This window comes from Fukomys damarensis, unplaced genomic scaffold (genome assembly GCF_012274545.1).
Source record: "Fukomys damarensis isolate Sample0158 unplaced genomic scaffold, DMR_v1.0_HiC HiC_scaffold_12, whole genome shotgun sequence".
Lineage (NCBI taxonomy): Eukaryota > Metazoa > Chordata > Mammalia > Rodentia > Bathyergidae > Fukomys > Fukomys damarensis.
In genome coordinates, this window is record NW_022900924.1 from 13209630 (window position 1) to 13229600 (window position 19971).

General features: G+C 37.3%; 1 protein-coding gene across 2 annotated transcripts in view; it reads left to right on the top strand.

The window, feature by feature from the left end:
- Med13l (mediator complex subunit 13L) overlaps nt 1-19971 on the top strand; it is a 274207-nt gene that overhangs the window by 215275 nt on the left and 38961 nt on the right. For both annotated transcript variants that reach the window (XM_010604106.2, XM_010604108.2), the window contains exons 6-14: nt 1301-1495; nt 1865-2053; nt 6382-6547; nt 8513-8617; nt 12526-13254; nt 14307-14532; nt 15531-15636; nt 15923-16047; nt 19027-19126. In XM_010604106.2, coding sequence (XP_010602408.1) covers nt 1301-1495; nt 1865-2053; nt 6382-6547; nt 8513-8617; nt 12526-13254; nt 14307-14532; nt 15531-15636; nt 15923-16047; nt 19027-19126 — 1941 coding nt within the window. The remainder of the gene's footprint in view (nt 1-1300; nt 1496-1864; nt 2054-6381; nt 6548-8512; nt 8618-12525; nt 13255-14306; nt 14533-15530; nt 15637-15922; nt 16048-19026; nt 19127-19971) is intronic.

The following is a 19971-nucleotide window of genomic DNA, read 5'->3' on the forward strand; positions in this document are numbered from 1 at the left end:
TATTACCTAAAACCCTTTATCCCAAACACAGGTACTTTATCATTCTGTAAGTTGTCCTTTTTCTTAATATGTGAACTACCATAAAATTCAAAACAACTCAATTTTCAGAGCGTATTTTTCCATGTTGTACTGTACATGCTGTTATGGATTGTCAGGAGTAATTAAAATACTCGTTTCCTTGAATAATACAGTATAGAAATCATTTGACTTTATCTTAGGCTATATTACTTAAATAAAAACATTTATTTATGGTAAAAACAGAAGAAATTACTGGTCATAAGGGAAGAGATTGTTCTAAATTTTTAAAGTAGGGATATCAGGAACCACAGAAGACTCCATGAAACGTGACGTCTACAGCTACTCGTCTCTTGATAGATAGGACATATCACCCAACTATTGGAAAACAAGAGAAGTCAGCAAAAAAGGACATCCCACTCAGTAACTCTGCAAACTTCTTAAAAAATTAAGATTAAGAAAAAAGTTACCTTTACCCCCAAAAAGTATTATTGGAAAGGTTGAGATACTCACCTGAGGCTAAGAACTGGCAGGGCTATTCACAATGACATGTAAGCTGTGTGTTTGTGTCTAACTCTGAAAATGACATCAGGGTCAAGAACTGAAAGAAAACAGAAGGGCTTTTAGTCCCTTCCTTTGAGTTAAATAAGTTTTACCTGGAGGCATTTCATCCATCATCCTCCAAGCAATCATAACTAAGATTATAAGTAAGCATATGTTCAAGGTATGTACATTAAGCCATTTCTGCTATTAGAAGTTGTATTTATACTTTATTATTCATTAATTACTATAAGTAAGAAGTCTCAGGCAGCACAGGTGGAGTGTTCTAGGCAGATGGAGAGTATAATGTATTGACTTTCTTCTGTTATGGAAGAGCCTGCGTTCACACTGTATAATCTATTACTGAGCAGATAATATGTAGCTTTTAATGTGTAGATACTTTATATATTTTGTGTTAATATAGTATAATACTATCCCTGTTGATTTCCTTCAAAAATTGATGTAACTTGAGAGGCAAATAATAAGTACTAAAATAAAACTTTAAAAAATCACATCTTAAAAGACATTGGGAAGTAAAGAGCAGTGTGCATTAAGTGGGGCCATGCTCTAACCCAGTGGTGGCGAACTTATGGCATGTGTGCCTCAGCAGCTGTTTGCTTATCCTTGAAAGCTCTAAAAGGTTCCCCATCACTGCTCTAGCCTAAAATTACTATGTGTGTAGTATCGTGTGTAGTAGGAGTTATTCCTGTAATGTGTAGTATAATATTTGTCTTCCCCTCTGTAGTACTGGTAAGTCCTTACGGCTTAAATGGCACGCTGACAGGCCAAGCATACAAGATGTCAGACCCAGCCACTCGCAAGTTGATTGAGGAATGGCAGTATTTCTACCCGATGGTGCTAAAAAAGAAAGAGGAGTTAAAAGAGGAAGAGGAATTGGGATATGATGATGATTTCCCTGTGGCAGTTGAAGTTATTGTTGGTAAGAGAAAATAATTTGCCCAAAGAACTTCATTCTGTCTTCATCTTCCTTAAGTTAAATGATAATCATTCAGATTCATCAGAAACAATCTCCATAATTTTCCCATCTTATTTTTTATTCTCTTGACACAGTGGTATATGCTGAGTAGTTATCTTGCCTGAAGCACCAGTGGTCCCTGTATTCCAAATGCTATTATCCTCATGTTGGAACTCAAGTTCAGACAGCTATTAACTTAGAAAAGAATGAGACAGTACTTTTGCCAGCACTTCATTTTCCTTTTGAGCTCTGACCTTGGCCCCTGGAATAGTGAAGTTGGCAGTCTTGTGTGGAGTCATTCTCAGGCCTGGCCCTCTTGCTCTTTCCTTCCAGGTGGTGTCCGGATGGTGTACCCATCAGCTTTTGTTTTGATCTCTCAGAATGACATCCCAGTTCCTCAGAGTGTTGCCAGTACTGGAGGCCATATCACTGTTGGGCAACAAGGCCTTGGTAGCGTGAAGGACCCGAGTAACTGTGGGATGCCTCTCACCCCTCCCACTTCTCCTGAACAGGCTGGCATTGGTGAGTACAGCAAGGAGTGTCGTGGGAGGGGGAGAGCCCAGAAAGCCATGCGGTTCCATTGTTATAGAGCAGGTGAGCAACATGGAAAAATTCCTGGTGGAAGAGATGGAGGTCATAGTGTAACCTAGGGATTTTAAAGAATGAAGAAGGAACATTATGAATAAGCAGAATTTGTGTGCTTCAGAATTTTAATTATGCCTATACCTGTATTAGCTTTCACTCTAATTGTATTGTTATTCATAAGTTTTGCATACATGTCTATCCCTTTACGTGTATGTCCATATTTATACACACACAGGTAGTACATAATCTTTATACTTTTGTCCATGTTTATGCACACAGGGAACAGTATGTAAATCACCTTTAAAAACACAAACAAACAAAAACAAATGAAGAACTCTAAACTAGAAAATGGTTGAAGCTTTTGCCTAAATGATTATTACTAAACCAAGGACACATCTTGGCTAATTCTTTTCCTGTTATAAAGTTAATAGTAGCAGCAAGGAGCTCTGAGTTAATACTTTGCCCTGTCAGTAATCTGTCTGCATCAATAATAGGTATTAATAATGTCAAAATTTTGACAATTTGAATAGTCTTTCATGGAAAAATACAGAAATAGTTTAAGTTGCGAGTATCTTTGCCTCCTTTCTTGCTTTGTTGTAGTGTATTTCCTGTGTTAACTTTGTTGTTCTTATAGTTGATCTCCTTATAATTGGAAATCTTATCACTAATGAAAGTATATTTACCATACTTGAGCTGAAATGAGATTGTTTATGGACATTTAACGAGGGCCATGTTGGCAGGAATATCAGAGTAAATAATATCTTGGCTAACCTTGGTTAAAATCTGCTAAACTTTGAAAACAAACCATCTAACATGATATACACTTACATGGTCATTTCTGTGAGAAGTGAGATACTGTTTCAGAGTTTGTAGCATGCTGCTTGTCACATAATAGGCATTCAAAAAATGTTAATGGTTGAACATATTGGGGAAAAGTGTAGACTTTGTGATTCAACAGACTTAGTTTTAAAACCTGGCTGTACCTTTGACAAGGTGAAAAACCTTATTTCATTCTCAGGTTTTTTGTCTCAGGTTTTTGTGAACCTGTTTCCTTTTCTGTTAAATACATACCTTACAGGGTTGCCATAAGAATCAGGTCATGTACATGAAAGTTCTTGGTAAATAATGCAGTAATATATGGGTGGTAATTTAAAAAGTTTAGAGCAATAGTCAAAACTCCAGTTTCAGCATAGATTATTAAGTCACTTAGGAGTTACTCAGATGCTATATGGGAGACAGAGTCTCTGTTTTAACAAGTCGTGTAGTTCCTAAGGTGGTGAAAAAAATGTACAGCTGGCTCTGTTTTGTCCACAAGTCACTGATCCATGGAATTAACCAACTACAGATCGAAAATATTAAAAAAAATTTGCATCTGTATTAAAAATGTACCAACTTCTTTTGGCAGTGTTCCTTATTGAATACAGTATAACTCCTGTTTATGCAATACTTACATTGTTACATATCATAATAATATAGAGATAATTTAGATAATTTAAGTATACAGGAGTATATGTATAGGTTATGTGCAAACACTGCATCATTTTCTGTGAGGGACCGGAGCACTCATCAATTTTGGTATTTGTGGTGTGTTCTGGAACTGATTCCTCACAGATAGCGAGAGATGACTGTATGTCCAGGTCCAGTACAACAGAGCAGTGAATTTTGATAATCCCCTTTCAAAGGGGTTTACCATCAATTTTTATTGCAGTTACTTTAAATTTAAAAAAGAAAAATACTTTTGCAGTAATGATCACAGATCTAATGATATAAATATTTAAATTACTGGTATTTTGAAAGTTTTCATTTTAGGGTTTAGAGTTTTAACAGTTGCACTACGTTAGGAAGTTTTTATCTGTTTTTGTTATATCTCTTTGTTTGCTGGGTACTTCTTGAAACTTGTATAAGGCCTGCTGTGTACATGATGCCTTGATTCCTCATCAGTTCAGAAGTCTAAATTTCAACAATTCTAAACTGAGAAGTTTTGTTTTTGGTGGGTTTCATTGTGGACCTCAACTCTAGATGTTCTAATTCCCTCTCCTTTAACTCTATATATGGTATTGTGCCAGGCCTTTAATAAATAAATCCCCTTAGGTGGCTTCATTTTCTACAATAAACTGAATATAAGATTATGGTATCTACATAGTAAAATGACTTTGCCCAAATTTTCAGGCCACGGAATATTGAATGCCAGTTTAGGACTCATGAGGAAAGACTCCTGGTCAGCCTTGCCATTCTAATGTTGAACATTGCCATACTTTCCAAGATGTAAGGCTGATTGAGTTTCCTAGATTATTGGTGAGGCTGGGAAGGACAAATAGTTTTGGTGAAATTACTCATGCCTTGTCTGAATAGGTACACCTACTCGCCTGTTAGGTTTGATATATGGAGGTAATTGGAGGTAACAACACTCAATATGCATTTGACAGTGTGGAGTATAAGCCTTGTTTAATTTCATGTAAGATAGCACCCACATTTTCGTTCAGTCATTAAATGCTGCTGAGAAGCATTAACCTAGCTTTGATCAGCAAAGCCTTTGTGGCTTGTGTTTCTCTTTCTTCTCTGTTTTGGGTCATAAATTATTCCCTTTTGGTACCATGAGCCTGTGATCTCTTTAGCTATTTTTGTAGCATGTTTGGGGACGAAATGCTTGTCATATACTTGTGCTTCTTTACTTTGCCTGGTTTTTGTCATAGGCATTTGAAAACCAATTGTAAATTTGAATGAATTCTTTTCAATGACGAGCCAAGCCAGAAAACTTATAAAACAGAAGAAAAGGCCAAATTTCTTGTCTCCTTTATGTCATTCATCCTATAACAGTGCTTTTCTGGGGAATACGAAGTCTCTAGTTCTTAAGAATGTAGGTGTTTGAGGGTTTTTTTCCCTTGATTTTTAAAAATTCATTAAGTTTATTGGTACATTTTAGGTATACAATATGATGACATTCATCATTGGGAACTTTGCCTTTACATGACATATCTTGGTTCTTGTTTTTCCTCCATTCATCTCTCCTCCTGTTAACCCCTCCATTCCTCTCTACTTACAAAGATTTTTTCCATTTTTTTCCTTTTCTTATATTTATTCTTTTCCCTTCTCCCCTGTTCATTCTCCTTCCCCTTTGGGCCTTTTCTTCCTATTTCACATTATCTATTATACATGGTTTTGTTTTTAAAAACAGAGGTGGGCCTAACCATTCAGTCCAATTAATGAGTATTGCATTGATAGGAAGAATATTTAGTTTGTGTTATATTGTTACTTCTTTCTTTTTCAGATAAGAGTAGTAGAGATTTTCCAGAGTGCTTAAATGACTGTTTTGGTCAAGATGTTTTGCACCATTGTTCTATTGTGAATAAAACTCAAATTTATTAAATAAAACAGATGAAAGTGATTGAATGAGAATTTTTTTATTTTGTTTTCTTTTGGTACCAGGGATCAAACTCCGGACCTTGTGCTTGCGAGGCATGCAGCAGAACCACTGAGCTAATTCTCAGCCCATCAGTCAGAATTTAATGTTGGAATGTGACTTTAATGTTTGTCTTATAGAAGATAGAAGTAATAAAGTAACCAGTATCATCAGTGATTGTAATGAATATAGTTAAAACAAATGGATTATATATCAACTGTAGCTGGAAAAACAAAGTGAACTCATTAGAGAGAAAGCAGTGAATTTTTAATCTGCTGACATAAAATGCCAAGATAACCCTTTTCAGTATTTTAGTACCAAGCTTTCATAATGTCAGGCATGGAAACAAACAGTTCCACACACAAATTTGAAATTTGACTTTGTTAAAAGCTTTGTGCTATTAAGTGCTTTCTCCTGCCTGGGCTGTCTGCTGTTGTTATACAACCATTTAGTTAAATGAGCATAAATCTCCCTGTGCTTCTTTGTTCTGACTTGAAACTTACTTATGCTTAATTTTAAAAATTCAAAACAATCATTGCATGTTTTCATCTTTAATATTATAACTATGATTCCTTCTTTTTAATCTATATTCAGTATATGTAGGGTAGGGGGTGTCTCTGTATATTTGTTCCCTAAGTGTTGATCAGATCAGCTGCTTTAGGGAGAGCACAAAGAATCATAAAGATGGAGTTGGGGAGGGGAGCTAAGACAGCCTTACACAAATTTCACTCATTGCTACAGATATTGTGATTGCCAGGGGTTAGAGAAAAAGCTACATAATACATTTCAACAATTATAATGTATATTTTAAAATACAGAGTGTGTACCAGAAAACCCTAACATTCCACTTGCCTTTGTTTTCCAGGTGAGAGTGGAGGTATGCAGAGTGCTACCAGTCACCTAGGTTCCCAAGATGGGGGAATGATAACTATGCACAGTCCAAAGAGATCGGGGAAGATTCCTCCAAAACTCCACAATCACATGGTCCATCGAGTCTGGAAGGAATGCATCCTCAACAGAACTCAGTCCAAGTATGTTTTTTTGGATTATGTTGGGGTCTTAGTTTATTAACCATCTCCTTGGTAGCCACACGAAGAGGCTACTATTCTCACACTACTGTGACCAAACTTGAGGTTGTTGAATCATTTTTTCATCTTTTAAAACTTAATAGAATAAAATTCAAAACAAAGAAGTTAAAATCAAGACATTTAGTTTGATTAGCGTATGTGAGGGATTCTTGTAGCTCCTGGTGATTATCTAAAGGTTGGCATGTAGTGATGTGGCATTTCCCACACGGCTGGCCTGAGGATTTGCCCTGATTGTCAGGGCGATCAATAGGTTTAGTCTTCCTTTGGATACGAGTTTATGAATGCTTCCAAATTTACTGTTATACACTGGTCTTATGTATTAAATGACAGTATGTAACTGAACTTGTGACAATTAGAGGGTGTATATTAGCTGCTGTTACTTTGAGAAAATCGTTCCCTATCCAGCTTTCTTCCTTTCCCTTCATTTCTCTTTGACTGTCTGCCTTGACATACTTTTGGGGGTAAACTGATTCAAAGATGAGACTTCCACTGATTATTATAATTGCCTGAGTAGTAATGACGAACTTTAGTCAATAAATGCTGTTTCAGTTACCAAGATTTGTGTAAACATAGCACAGTTTCATATCTACTTTAATATGGGTGAGATGGCAGTTTCTTGACTGATACAAGTAGACAAATGAGCCTTAATTCTCTGGACCAGAAGGAATATAGACATTCTTGTCAATAATTGCCAGGAACTCTGCTCATGTAGAAGTCAAATATTTCTTAAGTGATTACTTTTGAAAGTTTTATATACAAATTCAAAAGCTGTGCTTTGGAAACAGTTTTTTTCACAATTTCATACTTAATATTTATTTCCCAAAGGGGCGATTCTAGCCACTGAAATTGTAATAGATAAAGTTTAAATAATTGCAATGGAGAATCATATTATATATATTCTAGAATTTTTAGTATCACTCAGAAATGATCCTTTCATTTAGCATAGTTGGTACAGATATTTTTACTTCTGTTTGCAAGCTTATATAATTTTTAAGTTGACCCCCCCCCATTTACCAGTTTTGGTTTTTATCACTATCAATCCTGTACCTCTGCCAGGTCTAATAGACTTTAGCCCTCCATTACCTGCACAAAATAAGGAGATGAGAAATCCAGGAAAATAGGGAGGGTAGGGAACAAGAAAATTCCATGTAGTGCGAGATACTTGGCAGTATCAGTTGTAGTAAAATCAACAGTGCTGCACAAGGACTGACCCATTTCTTACATTGTGCAATAATAGAGATACTTTTTGCTACCAGTTAATGACTTGTAGGAGATAGTTTTGTTTTCTGTCTTTTAGTTTTAGCTTGGAATGTAGTAAATGCTATAGGAATTTTAAAGTAATTTTCCAAATCTATGGGTATAATTTGCAGATTCTGTAAAAAGTGTTAATTTAAAATACATTATTTCCACATAATTTAGGTGTCCTTTTAAAAAAAAGCAACAACTAATAATACCTGATGTTTAGTTACTGTATATGACACTTATGCCAAAACAACATTAAACTTAATAGTAGGTATATGTATGTATGTATGTTTTTTTTTTTTTTTTTTTTTTTTTTTTTTTTTTTTAAGGGTCTCACTGTGTAGTTGAGACTGACCTGGAACTCACTATGTAGCCCAGGCTGGTCTCGAACTCACAGCAATCCTCCTTCCTCAGCCTCCCAAGTGCTGGGATTACAGGCATGCGCCACCACACCTGGCATTAGTAGGTATATTTTGAATACTTCTGTTGCATAGAGCAAATTGTTGTCATCGTCATCTTCTTCCTCCTCCTCCTCTTCCTCCTCCTCTTCCTCTTCCTCTTCCTCTTCCTCTTCCTCTTCCTCTTCCTCTTCCTCTTGTATATCAGCAGGATGCCATTACTATGTAAAATGTATTGAAGTCCGAGTCATGTTTTTAACCTTTTTAGGAGGAGCCAAATGTCAACTCCAACTCTTGAAGAAGAGCCTGCTAACAATCCTGCTACTTGGGATTTTGTGGATCCAACCCAAAGAGTCAGTTGTTCTTGTTCCAGGTGAGTAGTAAAAAAGGCACAAAAGTAGTAGAAAGAGAATGATGGGACACATTGTTGGCTTTATCTCCTGGCCTTACAGACCACTGAGTCCTTTTTAGGTTTGTTTTAAATCTTTCTCCATTAGTAGAGAAGAAAATAGTCCTTTCTTATATGCCATGGCACAGTTTTATTGCTGGGACTCAGAAACAGCTTATTAGACAACTGGCTCTGTCACCAAATTGCTCCTACAATTTTTTTGGTTAACTACTTCAGAACTAAAGGAATCAAACTTTTAGTGGTGGTATACACCTGTAATCCCACTGCTCCTGAGGCTGAGGTAAAAGGATCACAAGTTTGAGGTCAGCCTGGACAAGGCCTTAGGCAAGACCTTGGCTAAAGCACACACACATGCAATGATACAAACTAAAACTAAAGAATAATCCCTAGCCACTTAAATTATTTTTACTTAACTTCTGTTAACATTGAAGTGGAGGGACATATTGGAAATAGGTAGGCTTGAGTCAATCCAATTTTGAGTGAGTAGACTTTCTCTAGACAGTTTTTCTTGTTGTTAGAGATGGCATTTTTTGATAACTGAAGCAAGTATTTGCTAAAATTGTTGCAATCATGGTATCTTAATTGCTAATTCGTTTAGGCGTTTAGGCCCCTAAATTATTTTCTGAAAATTTCTGCATTTTTCAAGGATATTCCTTTGAGTTACTACTCACAGTTAAGAATCATATTGTTATGAGTTCTTATTAGGGTTTTTAAATTTTTTAAGTGTATGTAGATCTCTTATGCCTTAGTTCACTTGACTAGCAGAGTGCATCTTTATGATTTTTCACTTTCTGGGCAATGTAGAGTGGCAACTCTGCTTCTCAGGTATGTATTTTCAAATTTGATACTGCTTAGTACTTGAACAAAATTCAGTTGAAGTAAATATATTTAGAAGATGTCCATTCATTTCTGTGGTTTAGTTCAAGAGTTCTCACTGTGTTGTTAGTAAATTGACTTCAGAGTAGGGAGATGGGCTATATGCCACCTGTGAATATGTGCAAAGATTCTCTTATTGAGCTCTGCCTTAGTAGTCAGCCATTTGTTGTATCAGCCATATGAAACTGATGATTGATTTTTCCAGGAGGATGTTTTTAAAGAAGCTGCTTACTCAGTAAGAACCCTTTCTCAAGGCTAGGGATGTAGCTCAGTGGTAGCATGGTATGCTTAGCATGTACAAAGCCCTGGGTTCAATCCCCAGCATTGCAAAAGAAGGAAAGAAAGAAAGAATACCCCCTTCCTCATGTAAAGATCTCTCTCTGGTTGTAGGATAGGTGTAGTATGTTGCAGCTGAATACATGGTTTACTTTTCCCTCTGGACTGGTGTGCATTGTTATGAAAAAAGGTATTTTTGTATTAATACCAATTTATGGACCCCGAGTAATGACCCACCCTTAGCCAGCACATAGGATATACATTTTCCTTCTTAAGTTGTGTCCTCACCTTATTTTTCTTAATCTGGATTTATTTTTTCCACTTAAAAATTATTTTTTACTGATTTATATCACATTTTATTAGATACTTTAAAGTATTTGGGGGACACTTGTACAATAAATAAATAATGCTTTTCTTTCTGTCTTTCTTTTCTTGTTTTTTTTGTTTGGTTTTTGAGACAAGGTCTCATTATGTAGTTGAGACTGATCTGGAACTCATTATGTAGCCCAGGCTGGTCTTAAACTCACAGCGATCTTCCTGCCTCAGCCTCCTGAGTGCTGGGATTACAGGCGTGCACCACCACGCCTGGCAATAATGCTTTTCTTTTTGAGCTCTGGTGTTTCTGCTATATTCCTTCATCATATTCTCATAACTTTGGGTTTTCTTACAGCTGTATGCATACAGGGCACCATTCCCTTTATTTCCAAAGAGGTCTCTCTGGATGCAGCTTCTCACTTGTGCTTTTTGTTCTTACATGTTTTGGGACTGGGGTGACTTTCAGAAGTACTCTGGTGGTTGGTGGGAAAGCTAAGTGGTAGAATATTGCCTAACATTTGCAAGTTCCTGGATTTGATCCCTAGCACTGCAGGATAAAAAGAAGGAAAAAAAGAAAAGGAAATCTCTTTAATATTGACATACTTGTTTCCCCCCATACTAAGTCCTCTGTTGTGATCATTGTTTGTTTGTTTCTCAGTTTACTTTTCTCAACCTAAAAACTTGATAATTTATTTTTCTTCATTTTCTAGGTCTAGTCTGTCACTGCCTTTTACAGTAACTTCCTTTGAGTTGTCTATCACAGCCTCTCGTTCTTTTAGCTACCATGTATTCTTTCACTGTCTGGCCTCGAGTCTCTCATTTTCTCTGTCTGGTGGCCAGTGGGCCTTCTGTGCCTAGTCTTAGTATTGCTTTCTCTGTTCAGGTTCCTTTCCTGCTTGGAGATGTGCCTGGAGGATCTTGCCTACAGACACTTTCCTGTTTCTATTTTACAATGAAACTGAATAATTTAATACAGTTGAACGAACCTGGCTTTATAAGATTATGTGCTTTACAAAAATCCTTACTTTGAAGAGCCATAAAGTGTCTGTAAAATGACTAGTGCAGTTTAATGCTCTCTGAGAAAATCCAAATTGGAATGTTATTATTTAAAAGATTTTTAGAGCCTATGTTTTTATAAAAACACACCCTTAGAAAATATAATGAAGATATTTTTCCGATGAGATGTGTTACTATGGTACTGTGTCCTTATTGTTTAAAGCACATCATTGACTGTAATGCCTAATAACTTTATGCTAGGACATTCTTCAAAGTCAGGAATTTTTATTTTATTTTTTGGGGTGGGGAGAGAAGTAAAGTCTTGGGCAAGAGTGTTTTCAGATTATCTGCAGTAGGCTTACCAAACCCATTGTGCAATGGTCCACTCCTTGTACTTTTTAATGGCCTTATGGAGCTGGGCAGCCATCCTGATGTCCCACTAAACTATCCCATTATGCCACACAAATCCGTTTTACTGCCCACTAGGGCATCATTTAGTGCAATGCAGCAGTAATTTAATGCCACCCTAGTGGCCTCAGAGAGTTACTGCTGCACCGCAGGAAAGCTGCTATTTTTTTCCCTGGGAGTGATTTATATATTGGGAAGTACTGGCTGACTTGCTATATAACTTTGTTGTACAGATTAAACCTTGGCATCATGTCATGGGCCCTCACCAAGTCATTTCTCACACTCACGCTTGCCAAGAAGAGTGCTAGGATATGAGCAAACTTGGTGTTCTTGCTTAGATGGTTCAGGTGCATTTGTATATGTGTGTTGTTTCATAAGCTTATTTCTGCCTCATGTTAACATGTGGCCTGTGAGAGCCAAAGTTGTCTTTGCCCCCACCTTTCCTGGACACAGCAGCAAATAAGGTTTTCAGTATATTTATCCTATTAAATGTTCTTAAGATTGACTGTCATTATCTTACTTTCACACTTTGGAGAATTGCAGAAAAATTTTATTTCCAATTTAAAATACTGTAAGCTGTTAATAACCATTCCATATTAGAATTAATAAGTTATAAAATAGAAATAGAAATTTTTTTTCTCTAAGCACATGGTTTTGTGACTTATAGTTTTAATATATGAGGTTATCCAAGGTCTTTATGTAATATTAGAAAGAGTTGAGCTTTTTTTGAATTGGTCATTTTGTAGAGGATATCTCCTCTTAAGTGCATTTTTTAGTCTGTTTGATTTATATCTGACTAATTCCTCACTTTCCATCAAAAGATAATAGCATTTGAGTCATTATAAATGTAAAAACAAAACCCATAACCCTTAGGTATATTAGTTATTGAATGTATGCATGTAAATGTATGACTTTGTCAGAAGTACCTGTTTTGTAATGTTATAATGATGCATTTATTTTTCTCTTTGTATTTTTTGACTTCATTTTAACTCTCATTTTAGGCATAAACTTTTAAAACGTTGTGCAGTAGGACCCAATCGACCTCCCACAATATCTCAACCAGGGTTCAGTGCAGGACCATCATCTTCATCTTTACCGCCTCCTGCTTCTTCTAAGCACAAAACAACAGAAAGACAAGAAAAAGGCGACAAGTTGCAAAAGAGACCCTTGATACCATTTCACCACAGGCCCTCGGTGGCTGAAGAGTTATGCATGGAACAAGATACACCAGGACAGAAGCTAGGGTTGGCAGGGATAGATTCCTCCTTAGAGGTGTCTAGTAGTCGGAAGTATGATAAACAAATGGCTGTGCCTTCCAGAAATACAAGCAAGCAAATGAATCTGAATCCTATGGATTCACCTCATTCCCCTATCTCCCCCCTGCCACCAACACTCAGCCCTCAGCCACGAGGTCAGGAAACAGAGAGTTTGGACCCACCATCTGTCCCTGTGAATCCAACCCTCTATGGAAATGGGCTAGAACTTCAGCAGTTGTCTACTCTGGATGACAGAACTGTCCTCGTAGGCCAAAGATTGCCTCTGATGGCAGAGGTCAGCGAGACAGCCTTATATTGTGGAATTAGGCCCTCACACCCAGAGTCATCGGATAAGTGGTGGCATAGTTTTCATCTCCCGCCCAGTGACGATGCTGAGTTCAGGCCTCCAGAGTTGCAGGGTGAGAGATGTGATGCCAAAATGGAGGTGAACACAGAGAGCACTGCACTGCAAAGGTAAGGTGACTCCCTGTACCACCCACCTGTCACCTACCACAAGGGTCAGGGCTCTTCTCCAGCCTCTGCTGAGTTTCAGTCCTGAATGAAACCAGAGTTTTGTCAGTTGTTGCACGGAACAAGATAGGACTCCAGGACAGAAGCCAGGGTAGGCAGAGGTAAATTCCTCCTTAGAGGTGCCTGGCATTCATAAGCACAACAAACAAATGGCTGTGCCATTTCTGCATATAGAAAAATTCTAAAGGTTAAATACTGTGCTAGAGGAGCAGCTTGGTGGTAAAGCGTGTGCGTCCTTGTGTGAGGTCCTGAATTCAGGCCCCAGTACCTCAAAACAAAACTTCATGCCTCATAAGGTTTAGCGTACAAGTCATTATTTAAATACACTTATGACATTTTAGTGCACTTAGTATATATTAATTTATTTTCGACCTGCTGATAATCAAAGAATGTAACTTAATGAGACTTTGCATGTTGCTGTCTTTCTATTTTGGCACTATTGATCAAGGCTGTGTATACATGCACATTGTAGTGTGTATCTACTGATGATATTTTTAGTATTTTATATCTGTTGGCTTATATCTACTGGTTTTTCTAAACACTTTATATAGATGATCTCTTTTAATCTTCATTACAGCTGTATTACGGCTGTGCAGTGAGTGACACACGGGAAATTTAAATCTTAGCAATTTGTCCCGAGTACCTGTGCTTTTAATTGGAAGTCATGGAATCAGAGACAAAAACATATTCTTGACGAAGACTACTAGTTTTGTGTAATTGTGAATATAAGCTTGAAAAGAAAATCATGATGGGGCTGGGGATTCAGCTCAGTGGTTCTGCCGCCTGTCTGGCAAGAGCAAGGACCTGAGTTTGATCCCTGGTACCAAAAAAAAAGAATAAGAAAATAATGATGTAACTGAATTCTTAGGGTTTTTTTTTTTTTGTTTTGTTTTGCAGTTTCATTTTTTAAAATTCTGTAAATTAGAAATCCTACCCTTTAAAAAATAATTTTTCCTTATTTGTCTAATTTAATTGTCATTTATTTTCCCTTTTAGACTCTTAGCACAACCTAACAAACGGTTTAAAATATGGCAAGATAAGCAGCCCCAGATGCAGCCACTCCACTTCCTTGACCCATTGCCTCTATCACAACAACCTGGAGACAGTTTGGGAGAAGTCAATGACCCATACACCTTTGAGGATGGCGACATAAAATACATCTTCACAGCAAATAAGAAATGCAAACAAGGGACAGAGAAGGATTCCCTGAAAAAGAATAAGGTACCACTTACCATAGAGCGAGTCTAGCATGGTGTGGGTTTCTATCTGTGTCAGTGCAATGCGTGTGGGAAGACTTTTGAGGCAGAATGTTTGAGGTAGTCTTGCCTGATTGCTCTGTCCCCATATCCATGCTCTTGGTACTATTGTATTGAATAGCGTATTGTTCCTTTTTATGTCATGGCTCACCTTTGTTTAAAAGTCAGCCGAACATGAATGAAGCCACATATTTTCCAGGCTAGAGCTTGTACAGTGCATGTTTCCTCTCATGCTAATTCCTGTTGGCCTATGCTCCCTGCTTATTTCTTTCTAAATATTATTCCAAGCTACACAAAATATAAGAAAAAATGTTGATAGCAGTGTCTGCTATTTGTTGAGCGCCTATTATATTTACTGTATTGAGCGCTATACCTACATAGTCTCTGAATTAATATGAACATTCTCTATAGACTGTCAGCATTAATTATACTGGTTCCATTGTAATGAAAGTGAGTACTGGATGTATCTGCTATCTTTAACCTTAAATTTTAAGGCATTCTAAAATACTGGGCCATTTAAAGAGGTGTTCTTGAGTGTAGAGGAAGAATGGCAATTACAAGAGGCCAGTGTAGTTGAGGGAAATAATTTTTAGATTCTTTTTACAGAGATCTCTGTAGATCCAGAAGGCTTGATCTATAATTCAGCATCTAAAATGTTACTAAAGGCAGCTTTTAATACCATGGCAGGTCTGTAATCAAATGCCACTGGTACTGTTTAGGAATAAACCACTGATTGACTCAGAATACTTCACAGGACTGAGGGGAAAATGGGGGACTACTTGGTTCTGTTTAAATTCCAGAGCAAGGACATATCATTATTTCCTTTGGTTGCATAGACCATGGTTTATCATACTTGTGCTCATAACAAGTTCCATTCTGCCCTCTAATTCTTTGTGTTCTCCCTCATATTCCACACTTTGGGTTGGTGTTCATGTGTTTTGTTTGGCTGAATTTATTATACAGTCAGAGGATGGATTTGGTACCAAGGATGTCACTACACCAGGTCATTCCACGCCGGTGCCTGATGGGAAAAATGCCATGTCTATTTTCAGTTCTGCTACTAAAACAGGTGTGTACAATGATTATTTGCCTCACTTGGAGTGTTGCTAAAATAAAATGTGAGGGAGATTCTTATTGTTACAGCAATAATTTGATCTCATCTTTAATATATTTTTTATAGTTTTTCAGTTCCTTTCAAAACTGATAAACATATTTTGAAAATAATTACCTCTAAATTTGAAGCCATAGGGAAAAAGTTGACAGGCAGATCTTGTTATTGAGATCCATGTCCTCTCCTCACTTCTTCTTGCTGGATGAAGCTGCTTACTCTGTGCCTTTTGCCTCCTTTCCCACAGATGTCCGGCAGGATAATGCTGCTGGCAGAGCTGGCTCCAGTAGCCTTACGCAGGTGACAGATTTGGCACCTTCCCTGCATGACTTAGACAACATCTTTGATAATTCTGATGATGATGAACTTGGGGTGAGTCTGATACTAGCTACACATAAAAAATTTCACTAAATGGGAGGACTGTCAGTGTTTTGGTTTATTTTTGTAGTTTTAGCTACAAAACATTGTTCTTTAAAAATGTGTACTTGAGGGCCGGGAATTTAGCTTAGAGGTTCTGCTGCCTGCCTCACAAGTGCAAGGACCCGAGTTCAATATTCGGTACCAAAAAACCCCAAAAATGTGTACTTGAGAAGATTCAAAAAGTGTTGATGTAGTATGTAGCATTTCTTGGATTCTGTTTAATGACTGTTTTCATTAATGCTGTTCAGCTATAAACATTGACATTGTAAACATAATGTTTTAGTTGTAAACATTAAAATGTTTCCCCACCACCACTGCCTCCCTGCTCCGCTCTGTGGTACTGGGGATTTAGCCCAGGACCATCCCACTGAATTGCATCCCTGTCCCTTCTTTAATTTTTTATTTTGAGACAGGGTCTCACTAAGTCACTAAGTTGCCCAGGCTGGGCTCAAACTCACAATCCTTCTGCTCCAGCCTCCCGTAGTTCTAGGATTACAGTTGTGTACTACCCTGCCGAGCTTTACATTTATGTAATAAATCCCTCTGAATGTTATGAAATGCCTAGAATGTATTAAACACATTTCTTTAGTTTAGGATTTTAAAATAATTCCCACAAACTATTTTATTCCTCTAATCAGAGGTTAGTCTACTTTAGAAAGAGAGAGAGAGAGGGCGAGAGAGGGAGGGAGGGAGAATAATATGTATGTGTATATGTATTGTGTGCTTTTTAGGATCATGGTATTGTGGTAGGGAATTAAAATTTATACATACAGAAGTTAAATTAATAAAATGAATCGTCTGATTATAGGGACAGATAGAATTATAATTCTTTATAAATCATCTGAACTAAGTAAGAGTCAGTTAATTTGTGTCCTCATCCAATCAGTTCAGTTCCTTTGGGCAAACAAGTACCCATTATTTCCGAGGGACCTAGAGATGATGAAGGAAGGATCTCTGCAAATAAGTTAGTTCATTGGTTTATTTTTTTTCATTTATTCACTTACCTACCTCCTTATCCAATGTATTTGGTAATCATTTGGTAATCATTTCCATTGTAGCACGTACTAAGACTAATCATCAAATTTGCAAATATTATTAAATTACTACCCTTATTATACTTGAGGTACTCACAGACTTACAGAGAAACAGCATGTAAAAAAGTGACAGTATACTTACTCTAAGTGCAGTGACAGATCAGATCTGTGGATGCTGAACTTTCAAGTACAAAATGGCAGAGCTGCAGAGAGTAAGTTAAGGCTGTAAGCTTAAGTAGTGATCTGATGTCCTACTGTAAAATAAAATATAGTGCCAGTTAGCAAATATTATATAGTACTAGTGTTCTAAGTACTTCAGAGATACCAGCATTACAATGGCCTTAAAGGATGATTTGACCTGTAATATGCAAAGACTGGGATCAGTCAGTGGTAGGGAAGGACATTAGTTTGAGTATGGACTGAACCCTGATTATGTAACAAGAAAGAAGTAGATGGGCTTTGGAGAACAGTGAGCAATCTGCTGGACTGCTTTTTCATGGTGGTAGGCCAGACTTGGGCTTTGAACTTCAAACTCTACCAATAATGTCTTCCTGTGAAGACCGCAGAGTGTGGAACTGACCTGGTAGAAGTGTGTGCTGTTTTTTATCAGTCTCATATGCAGAAAGCAAGAATCTTGTGCAGTGTTTTGTTGAATTGGAGCATAAGGACCTGAATTCAAGTAGTAGCAGTGGGAAACTTCCGGTAGGAGAGTGGCAAATTGTTGATCCGGGCATCCACGCTTTGGAGGGCCTTTTCTAATTAGAGATTGAACTCCGGGCCTTCTCTCAATGGGCTATGTCCTCAAGGCATTTTTTAAATCTTTTATTTTTAAGAGAGACTCACGAAACTGTTAAATAGCCAGGCAACTTGTGATCCTCTTGCCTCAGTCCTCCCAGAATGCTGGGATTATAAGGCTGTGCCACCACACCCAGCTGAAAAAAGCACACGACACAGATTGGGCTGTACTGTTCACAAGCTGCATGCCCAATGACTGTTGGCTCTGCTCCAGGTCATTGAGTTTATTCTTTCTATAAATTATAAAGTATTACTGGGCTTAATGAAGAAGTGGTTAAGTTTTGGGAATGTATTTTTTAGTAATTATAATATGCAGAAGAGATGACATTTTTAATTGAATTCCCATTCTCTGAACTAAATGTTTCTATTAACTCCAGTTTCTAGTCCAGCACTTAATCATGTAAATAGTTTACATTAGAATCTGCTACTAATTCATATAAGTAGTAAGTGGAATTGAGAGCCTATGGCTGAGTTTTCATCTCAGATGTCTTTGAATTTAATTTTACGTTTGGACCGTATATTTTATATATATGTAAATAAGAGGCTGCCTATTTGTAAGAATCCTTTTGGGAGGGGGTAATTTCATGTACTCTATTGTTATTTTGTTACCAGTTCCTTAAATAAAGCTTCTTGTGAAGATGAACAGTTTAACTATTGAGGTAGGGATAGAAGGTAATAGGTCTCTGTGGTTAAAAAAAAAATGATAGCTTTGGAGAGGTCAAGGCGCATCTGTTTTAGCTGTCTGCTTCCAAACAGAAGATAAACCAGACCAACTGCCAGGTACTACCAGAAGCACCACCCTAATACAGTCCTTGTGCCCATCAAACTACACTTCTGATGACTTGGGAGGGAAGAAATGCTTAAGGTCTGAAAGCTCTGCTTTGATGGAACAAATATGCCCTCACAAGATCCGGGAAAATAAAACAGAAGAGACTCTTTGGCTGTATCTTACTTGATAAGCTTGTAACGATCTCCTTTGTGTCACTATCTGCAGGGATTCCTAGAAGGTCACCAGCTTCTTTCCTTTCTGCTTTACTGTCAGTACGCATACGCTGCAGCCCCACTGTGTGTCACTGTTTTACTAATAGCAGTCTGTTCTTAGGCTGTGTCACCTGCACTGCGCTCATCAAAAATGCCCACAGTTGGGACTGAAGACCGACCTCTGGGGAAGGATGGAAGAGCAGCTGTTCCTTACCCACCAAGTACGTGGCGGAAGTGGTCTGAGCTTTGGCTCACTGCCGGTGGCGCTGATAGAATGTCATACTCACTGGTGCTTTGTCTGACGTCCCTCCCCCCTTTGCCTCCACTTTGTTTCTCTTTTGACAGAATTCTAAGTGTGAATTAAAACTTACATTGAGTTGGTATTCTTGAGATGTCAGGTAGCTGTTCTCATGTAGGATCCATTTTAATTTGAATTCTTACTCTTCTGTTTACAAATTAAGAATCGACTTTTATAATTTAAATGTAGGAAAACTTGATTTCAGTTTGTTTTTCTAATAGACTTTCCCTAGAAAGATAAATGCTATTCACTTAGTTTTCAGAGCAATAATCTGCTATAAGATACTATATAAAATATTCCAATTTTCATTAATTTAACTCACTCAAGGATAATTAATACTTGTTTTCTGTGGTCCTTTTTGAGATTTATATTGACATTTTTGGGTTTCCTTTTGAGATTAACTAGTTTTATTATCTGCGCTGACAAGAAGAGAAACTTCCTTTCTTTACCTGAAGAAGCCATGTTATTCTGTAAGATAAAAGAAAGTCAGGGTAGCTTATGCTGAAACTCTGTAGCAGAGACATAATCCCATTGCAAATCATTCTTTAATACCTTCTCATTAACTTCAGCTGGTAATGAGAACAAATTGAGGGGAAAAACCACCATGTCAGAGGGATGAGTCAAAAAGTTTTATGAACCTATAAATGTAGTGCTGATTTACTCAAATGTAGAAGTGAGAAGTATACAGAGATTGGATTTTGACAGCTTTAGTGGATCCATGGCTTTTTAAAATATGCAAAGCTTTCTCAAGCATGACATGGATGAAAA